Source organism: Cyprinus carpio, chromosome A20, assembly GCF_018340385.1.
Source record: "Cyprinus carpio isolate SPL01 chromosome A20, ASM1834038v1, whole genome shotgun sequence".
Classification (NCBI taxonomy): Eukaryota; Metazoa; Chordata; class Actinopteri; order Cypriniformes; family Cyprinidae; genus Cyprinus; species Cyprinus carpio.
The window spans coordinates 17,891,876-17,901,936 of NC_056591.1; the positions used below are offsets into that span (position 1 = coordinate 17,891,876).

Here is a 10,061-nt window from a genome sequence, read left to right on the forward strand (position 1 = left end):
GTTAACACGCTGCCTTTAAAGCTTTCCGCTCTGGTCTATCAGGGCCTCTTAAACTGAACATATTTCGCCACAGCTTTAACTCAAACTGTCAGAGCAGTTGGACAAACAGGTTTCTAAAATGATTGACAGGTTTACTCAAGGGCCCTGGTTTTGTGGATCCACTCTCACAATGTGAACAAAATGGATAAGATTGTTCAGAAGACAGACAAAGATAAACACTACAGAGGCTTTCGACATCGACCTCCAAGCGTCCATAATACATTTCAATGTCAGAATGGATAAACAAATGATTTACATCTGAGCATTTCCCATTAGTTCTTGAAAAGTCCCCATGTGGCAAGTGAGAGCTTGTATTCAATCCCATCAAAGCAACAGAAACAGCATTGAAGTGACAAGCAAAAATGTAGGATACTTTGTCTTTTATTTTTGTGGCTGATTTATGTGAACTTTTTTTTTACACTTTATTTTCGGTCAAATAAATTTAGCCTTTATCATTTAGGTTCATCAAAGTCTCATCTGGGATGAAAACGTAATAAATCATAAATCATTCTCAAACTGTGTGATACAGTGTGAAATACCAAGCACTGTGCAAACAAACCAATGAGCTTTTACATGGTCAATCACACACTCGTCTACCTGCAGTCTCATATGTACGGCCGCAGGACCTTGGAAATACAGATGGGAGCATAACAGCCTGGTGCCATAGGGATATTTTGTTTGCATGCGTGTTGCTAGCCTGTCTGCAGTTCTTGCTTGGACAATGGCTTGAAGGATCTGAGCAATGGTGAGAAAGAAAGAAAGAAAGAAAGAAAGAAAGAAAGAAAGAAAGAAAGAAAGAAAGAAAGAAAGAAAGAAAGAAAGAAGACCTTGTTTGGCCTTTCAGGGAGGCAAAAGATAGAGTTCTTCAGCTGATGCTGTGGCAAAGACAGGAAAGAGTAGCAGAAATGTAAAGTGAAGATTCTGCTTACTATTTACTTACTATTAACTAAGAATGGCTATAGGATTTTGAAGCTCTATCTTTTATCTCTGTCTACTTCAACCAGAAGGGAAATCAAACAAAAGAACACATAGAGAGATCAGAGAAACAGTCAGATTTGTGATATGAAAATAAGTCCATTACTATTACGAACAATATTAAAAGAAAACAAAAACAGACCAACAGACAGAACGATAGAATGACAGACAGACTTTGAATGGTTTTACTGTGTGAGGGAAGAGGGTGGAAGGTTGAAGATTACTTATTGAATTCCGCCAAACAGGAACAAAGTTGAATTTGTCTGTCAGTTGTTAAGGAGTTATGCCACTGTGAAATCTGCAATGACTGACAGGTCTGGTTATTAAAGGAGGAGCTCAAGAGTAAAGCAAAGTCTACTGGAGTTCTGAATGTGTATGTTTATTGAGAGAAGAAATGAAAGATTATAAGATCTACACAAGTTAAGTGACACACAGGAAAAATGTATTCTATTAAAGAAGATAATTGCAATGACTTTATCCATTTAAAGAGGAATAACTCAGCCAAAGCACACAATCAAAGTTAAATGTACCTCTGACACCTTTGACATAAACCTGCACATTTTGCATTCCAGAGCAGAGGAGCAGGCGCCCAGGCCTGACTTCTGATCGTGTGCACTACTGATGTCCTGGCCTGTGTGCTCTCATTGTCTCCCACAGTGTTGTCATTGAGGCTTTATGCTTTGCTTTTGTATTTTCTCTAAATATGAATGTTTTATCCAAACTGGCCCAATTGCTTAACCATCCATACACTACTCCACCCACTGCTTCAGTAAGACAGGAAAACATGAGACTGAACTATATGAATATACACAGACTGGCATCTCAATCGAGTATGTAACACTGGCAATTTCATGTTTTGATAGGCAGACATAAAATTGCTAATTTTTAATGGAATAATGCATAAAGAGCCAAATATGAAGCCATTATCACGCAAGATTTACACTGAAAGCCATTTAAATGCTTTAAAACTAAACTTAAACTAATTCATGAATCACCTAGATGTGATGACTTGACTTGCAAATTTATAAGAAGAAAATTATGCAAATCTGATTGAAGCAAATACGGCCAGCACAGACAAATCTGTGAAATGCTGACTGAGAGAACTAGACATTCACTTTGCAGCAAAAGTATTCAGCTTCCCACTCCCCCTCACTTTCACATAGGAAGCTCTTCCTGGGCTGAGGTCACAGAGACTGGGCTCTGGAGGAGCACTTCAAATCCCAAAACCCTCTCTTACGGTCTCTGTGTTTCTCTCGCTGAGTTCCCACAACAAACTGTTTTCAGAAGAGAAACAAACAACTTCAAGTATAAGGGAGGCTGGGCTAGATTTCACATTGGGAAGTGGTCACAAGGGTTATATCTAAATAACTAGAAGATTTTGTGTCTAGTCTAATTGCACGTGTATTTTTCTAGTTAAAATTGGTATTGGACAATTTTTGTGAAATCTGTCCTTTGAGTAAACAAAGCTTACAATGAGGATGAACTATATAAGGATGATTTTAACCAATGTTCTTGGGAGTTTTTTATTAAATTTTTTTTTTATTAATGTTAGGTCAATAATTATTTTTTTTATTTATGGTAATATTGGAAAAGTTCTGAAATTGACTTAAAAATATAACCAATATATGAAATAATAAGTGTGCTTGACTTGCTAGTTGAGTTGTCTTGTGCTATAATTTCAGTTCAACGTTTAAATGAGTTAATCTACAATATCACAATAAACAATGTACAGAGCAGGACTTTAAGGGTCTACTACTGTAAGACTATATTACAACAACATATCGTATTTAAATGTTGTTGTTGTTTTTTCATTAGATAACCTCCAAATTTTATTAGGACAAAAGGTGTTTTATAATTTCAACATGAACACCTCAAATTATGACATTTATGTTTTATATGCGATATGATTGTAACCAGTGTGCTTGGGATTTTTTTTTTTTTTTTTCAGAAATGACAAGTCATATTTTATTTCATGAAAAAAGTTCCAAGGTATTTAATACTCACTTGATTTAAAAGTGACAACTATCTCCCCTATTAGGCTACTATGGGTGACTCTGCTACCTAAATGAGGAACGTGATTTAAGGAATTAATAAAATAAATTAATATCCTAATATCATTTGGGACATTCTTCTCCTCTTTCTTCTTCTCTCTTGGGATTTTCTTCTCCAAACTACAAATCCATACAGCACACCCCCTTTAAAGAGTGTGAAGGATCAAAACACCATGTCTTCAAACGTTGAGGCGAACAACAATTACATAATAGTATCTCCTCCTTACAACGCCCATTACACCCACTCAGTCGTGCAATCCCTACTTTAGAAGCAAATCAGCACAATCTACTATAAAGTTTTCATGTCGAGCGCCAGCTGATAAACATTTTCGTGGATGAACAGCAACACAAAGCGTATCTCGTACCTCGAATGTAAACGCATACTGGCGCAATGCGTGTTCATCACGTGTCCGCACGGCGGCAGAAGTGAGTCGACACCGGTGATGTCATTGGATCGTCCGTTCCCTCACTGACCTGAACAATGAGATGCTGCTGAGTCGCTCTGATTCATTCACAACACAGTTCATCACGTTTGAACGTTTATATAGCCCGCAACTGCGTTTAACTTCTGAACAAAGCCGAATTACAGAGTAGAGTAACAAACAAAAACAAATCGCATATATTTCAGTCATTAAATTGAAATCTACTCCATTCTCTTAAAGTGACAATTTGAAAATTCGGCCATTATTTATTCACCATCATGTTGTTCTGAACGCGTACGAATTCTTTCGTTGAAATATAACATATGTTTGGAAGGATATTAAAGGAACTGACCGTCTCCGTTTACTTTCATTGATTTTATTCAATGCTTTCCCACACACTGAAAGTGCACGTGACTGAAATTCAAGATTCAAGTTTTTTTTCTTTTTTTTTTTTATTCGTCACATACTGATCTGTCATTCTGCCCAACATCTCCTTTAGCATTCCATTAAAGACGTCGTGCGTGTTTGGAATATGATTTTTTTTTTTTTTTTTTTTTTTTTAAATGAGCTATTTCTTTATTATCGACAAATTGAACACCTCAGACCAGACCAAACTGATGCTCTTTCCAAAGAACATCCACACGCCCCGCCCACTGGAGGAGGAGCCAGTGTCTTCTAAACGCCAGCGATGAGAGTAATACTTCACAGCCCGAAACACAGAAGCGCAGAACAGTCTTCTGTCGCCGCGGTAGATGTGCGACTCCAATCGGGGGCACAGTGACTGCGATAAAGAAGGGACAAGAAAGCACACTCAGAGGTAAGACGCCCACGTCTTTTAGTGTCAGTTAAACTGGCTGTTTCCTTCACGCGAAATATTATTTCTAAACTATTTACTTGTCTGCTCGACTTGCTCTTGAAGGAGTTTGTGTCTTGTGCTACAATTACAGTCCAAAGTTTAAGTGAGTTAATGAAGGCTATCACTATAAACAACAGAGAGAGGACACTTAAAAAACATCTGTGACTTGGGGTTTTAAGAGTCTATTGTATAGAACTATATTACAACAAAATATTATATTATAGTGATTTTTTTAATTACTTACAGACAAAAACTTTTTTTGTGCATTATTTTTTTTTAATTTATTATTAGTAATGGTATTTAATAATAATTATTATTATTACATAATCATTACAAATCTGTAGGAGATGTTCTGTTCAAAGAGTTTGTTTTATAATGCAATTACAGTTCAAAGTTTATTTAAGAGGGTTAATTAATATTTTCACACTGCACAGTGAGGGCAGTGAGATGACACTTAAAAGACATGAGAATGAGAGTCATTAATAAAAAGATCTTTGCCTTTTCCCCATGTTACCTCCTAGTGTCAATGTTGGGACAAAAGCTTTTATTTTAAAAGCTGGGGTGATTCTAAGCCATCAGTTTTGTGTCTCTCACAGGGATAATGCCAGCTAAAACCATGAACTCTGATTTGGAGTTTGACTCCTTGCAACCTTGTTTCTACCCGGACGAGGATGACTTCTACTTCTGCAGACCAGACGCTGCACCGCCTGGTGAGGACATCTGGAAGAAATTCGAGCTGCTGCCCACTCCTCCTCTGTCCCCGAGCCGAGCAGCGCTTCCAGGGGACCCAGGGGATCTGGGTGCAGTGGCTGGGGATTGCTCACTGATGGGCTTTGGATTAACAGACCCGTTGGACTGGGCTTCCGAGCTTCTGTTCTTACCAGAAGATGACATTTGGGGGGCATCAGATGGGGACCTCTTTGGCTCCGTTTTGGATACTACAGACGATTCCATCATCATTCAGGACTGCATGTGGAGCGGTTTCTCTGCACGTGAGAAATTGGAACGGGTGGTAAATGAGAAACTCGGGAAAGCCATCTCTGCTTCTAGCGGTAGTGAAGCCAGTAAAGACACAACGGTCAAGACACCCGAAATTAGTCACTCTATACCGGAGTGTGTGGACCCTACCGTGGTTTTCCCTTATCCAGTCAACAAAAGAAATGGGAGCAGCAGCAGCAGCCAAAGTGTGACACAGCTGAGGAGCCAACACTTGCCTCCAGTCAGTGCAGACGAGACTCCAAGCGACTCTGGTAAGTGTCTCTTGACATGCTAATTTGCTTTACTTAATGTAAAGTTAGTAAGTTCCCTAGAAACTGTCACTGAATACATGTCATGAATGAATTTCTTTTTCCATTTTTCCTAGTTGTTTCTAGACAATAATATTAATATAATAACATATATATAATTTGTATTATTAATCATCAGCATCATCATCACCAATTTATGATACTACTAAATAGTTTGGTCGAGTTTGTAAGTGGTCATTGGGGTAATTGTTGAAGATCATATGACAGACCCTGAATTGGATTAGTATGTGACATTCCAGACTGTCGGTCAAACACACAAACACACACAGGCGCACACACATACACTCAGTAGTAGTAGTGGGTGGTGATGGAGAGTTTATGTAATACCCAGTAGATGGCAGTAATATGTGATGTTGTCCATGATGTTGATGAGCCTTTTGGCTGAATAGCTCATGGTTAAGGATTTAATGCTGTGAATAGCCTCACTGAGCCACATTACATAGGAATACATTTCCTTGTCTGCCCTCCATTAATCTGGCTTTAGGCATGGAATCAGAATCTTTCAGAATTTATTAGGTCACAGGATTAGGTTTTTTAATTATGTGAAAGATTGTTTTAAAACATAAATGTTGTTTTTAAAATGATTATTTTTATTTATTTATTTATATTTTTTCCAAATTGTGTAAAACCACAGGTTAAGATGTTTGGGGGTGTGTGAGCAAGGGCAGATTGCATTAAAGCCAAGCCCCTAAATTCAGTGCCCCCCAATAAGTCGCTTCCCTTCGAAATGAGAACCTGTTTCAAATGCAAATCCCAAACGACAATCACACCTGGGTGAAAGAATACGAGCTTGCACTGGGCACCAGCGTGTGAAAAAAGAAGGCATGCGCGTGCATCTACGACAAAGACGAAGCCCCACCCAGTGGGGTTTTCCCGCGGAATTGGGAAAAACATTTTAACACTGTTGCCGTGGATTGTTTTTCATGTCCACGGGTTGAAGCAACCCCAATAACGTGATATTTAGACTCTGGAATGCGAATTGTATCAGAGGATCCCTGCCGAAAAACGTGTATTTTACCCCCCTTAATGCGATTTTTACCGGGGAACCCCCCTCGAAACGCGATTGGGCTAGTTTTGGGCTAGTTTTGAGTAGCAGTTTGGCGGGTTTTTTTGTGAAAACCTGGCAACCCTGCCACCCACCCTTTTTTTGCCCAGTGGGCTGAGCTTGGCAAGCCGCGCATCTTCCAGAGAGATGCAGTGAATGATAATCACAAGAAAAAAAAGACAAGGAATGGGGGGGTGATGGGTCATCTCTCTTTACAGGGTGACGGCTTTGAACAAGTGGAGCCATTCCTCCAGCTGTCTGCTTGGCACCTCTCCAGGGCAGCGGCTTAAGAGGCCATCAGATCAGTGTTATTCGGCAAAGCCCGCGAATAATTGGACCACGCGATTACAACGCTAGTTTTTCCCGCCCGTGCTGTTATCCCTTTTCGCAGCAAACCAGTGGAAAAGGGGAACACATTGACTCTGCATTCTGTTGGAGACTAAAATTTCTCCGTTTGGTTTCTCCTTAATGTTGGCAGACAGTTTCCTGTAGGGAGCTTTTGAAGTGAGAGGCTGTGGGCTCCAGTAAATGCCAAACAGTCTTCATGTGTGGCTTAGCTGATAATCACGTCTATTATCTCTTACATATAGCTCTCGGGCGTCAAACTGAGGCTGTCTTGCCATCTAAGTTTAACTTGAAATGTGTCACCAGTTGAAACAGCACCAAGTGAAATGTCTAACTGGACAGCAAAACAGCTTTTGTAAGAAAAATATGTCAGGACGAAATGAGCATGTGCTCACAAACCCCTTCATTAGACACTGTAAATAGAGGGTGTGTGTTAAATTAGAAAGTCAAATCTAAGGTGGTCCAGTCTGGGGAGAATCCAGCTCCTCTGTGTTTGACAGCGTGTGTTCAGATGATTGCATTGAGCAACTGTCTCATCTGCCCACACAAAGACATTAACTCCAGCACACACCCTGAGAAAACACAGGCATGTTTCCTTTAAGTGCACTTGTTCATACCTGTGCACCTCTAGAGGAAGGGTTGCACAACAACCCTGCTAACCTAAATCTCATTTTCTCCCTCTAGATGATGATGATGATGATGATGACGACGATGATGATGATGATGACGAAGACGATGATGATGAAGAAGAAGAGGAGATTGATGTCGTCACGGTGGAGAAAAGGCGTTCCATCACCAGCAAGATAACCAGCACTGGTCTGTCTGCCGCTTCAAACTGTCTAGGGTCCACAGGAGGGCGGTTGGGATCCGGTGTGAGCAAAGCCCCACAGGAGCTCATTCTGAAGAGGACGGCAACATCCTCCATCCACCAGCAGCAGCATAACTACGCAGCTCCATCTCCTTACTCCGACCAGCAAGATGTACCCAGCGCTCCCCCAAACAAGAAACTCCGAATTGACAACAGCACTATAACTCCACGCACTGGCAGAAACCAGAACTCTTCCCCAAACTCCCCTACTAACGGCGTACCAAGCCAGCGAATTAGGAAGAGCGACTCCAGCAGCCCACGATGCTCCGATTCTGAGGACAGCGAACGCCGGCGCAACCACAACATCCTGGAGCGTCAACGGCGCAACGACCTGCGCTCTAGCTTCCTCACTCTGCGCGACCAGGTGCCTGAGCTAGCGCACAACGATAAGGCAGCGAAGGTGGTCATCCTGAAGAAGGCTACTGAGTACGTCAGCTCCCTGGAGGCCCAAGAGCTCAGACTCCAGCAGGAGAAAGGCAGATTGCAGTCCCGGCGACAACAGCTCCTCCGTAGGCTCGAGCAGGCCAGGATTCGCTAACCCTTAACCCTCACTGGCTGAACGCCTCACAGCTAATGGTCGATGTCAAATGACGAACGGCGAAACGCTAAGGCTAACAGCCTAAAATAAACTCTAGGGACACTCACTGCTGACACTTTTTTTGCACATTTTTTGACGTCAAGAATGTTTCAGGTTTACTTTGTCACACTAATCACGCTACAACAAAGTGGGAAGGTGCTTATAAGTAAAACCCAACTTCCCCTCAATGACAAGACTCATATGAACGCAGCTAGTCTTCAAAACGCGATTGGGTTGACGAACTTTGTGTTCACACTCTTCCTGCAAAACGGACACTAAACATATGATACAAGACACTTCGAATGGCTATAATATCTCACACCTCACCGGTGCTGAATCTCATGGATGTACCTCTGCGCACCTTGATGTCAGACACTTTTGTAAATAGATTAGATTTTACAAGAACGTACACTCAGTCTGCCTTGTTTTTTTATACAATTATTGTCTTTTGGTTTTTATAAAGATGTCAAAAGCTGCCAATAACTAGACTGGAAGTTTATATACCTTTAACAAGTACTGTAAGACCTCGATTTTTGAGGATTTTTGTAATATAAGGACACATTGTTTTTGGATTCTTATTTGTCTTATAATCTCTCTGTTATGACATGCTTTACTAATTCCTACATTTATGCTTTAGTGTGCTTCAGATACATACTAAATTTGATACTTATATTTTCGTATGAAAATGAGTTCTGAGTAGATATCACTTTATCTTGTTTTTATCCTTTTTTCTACCTTATTTTCTTTTGTACAGAAAATTTGTTCTATCTCCATTTATAAGGCTTCTATTCTTTACTGTCTTTCTCTTTCTTTGTTTATATATTTGTAAGTATTTTTGGGTTCATAGAACTGGGTCAGTGGGAAAAAAAGTGTTTTTTTCTCCTTTTCTATAATGTACATTTTAGTGCTGCAACTCACAGCACTTTGAAATACCTCATTTTGCAAAATAAATAGACATTTTGAAAACAAAAGAGCTTGTCAAAGAATGAGTGCTTCTGTGTCTTGTCAGGTACTGAGAAACAAAACGCTGAACTACATTTCAGACATACTTGAAGTCCCTCTGTGGGCGGCAACATCCACATTTCAAAAAGCCCTGAAACAACTTATGAAAGTTATGACTTTCAAGAGAATGTAAGTTATGACTTTGAAGGCAAAAACCCACAGTTAAATCATACTGTCAAATAAAAACACCTGTCATTTATTGGAAGCATAAATAACTGGTCAAACTTAGTTTTTCTCTGTTTTTTTTTTTCTTTCACTACCATTTCCTCAACAATAAGTCAAAATTGACTTTATCGTTAGATACTATATTTAAATTGCCAAAATTTGATACAAATCGAATATCTATATACTTGACTTGACTACTGTTCTAAACAAACCACAAATTTTTCAGCCTGTTTTGGACTTTTTTTTTTACTCTTTTCATTTACCCCTTTTCTGTTTTTCATTCGTCAAGCCATTCTCCCTCCATCTGCCTCGCTATGAAGAGAGATCTGGTTGACCAAGCCCTCTCTGACAAAGGAGAACTAGCATCTCCCTCGTTATTCACTCTCTCTCTCTTTCAGTTGATTTAGAA

General features: G+C 39.9%; 1 protein-coding gene across 1 annotated transcript; it reads left to right on the plus strand.

Moving 5' to 3' along the window:
* Positions 1-4,160: 4,160 nt before the first annotated feature.
* Positions 4,161-9,456, plus strand: LOC109053507 (N-myc proto-oncogene protein-like). Its single transcript, XM_042777910.1, is given in 4 exon segments — positions 4,161-4,251; positions 4,254-4,304; positions 4,940-5,593; positions 7,725-9,456. Coding segments are annotated over 4 exon segments (1,503 nt in total). The 5' UTR covers positions 4,161-4,175; the 3' UTR covers positions 8,447-9,456.
* Positions 9,457-10,061: the final 605 nt, after the last annotated feature.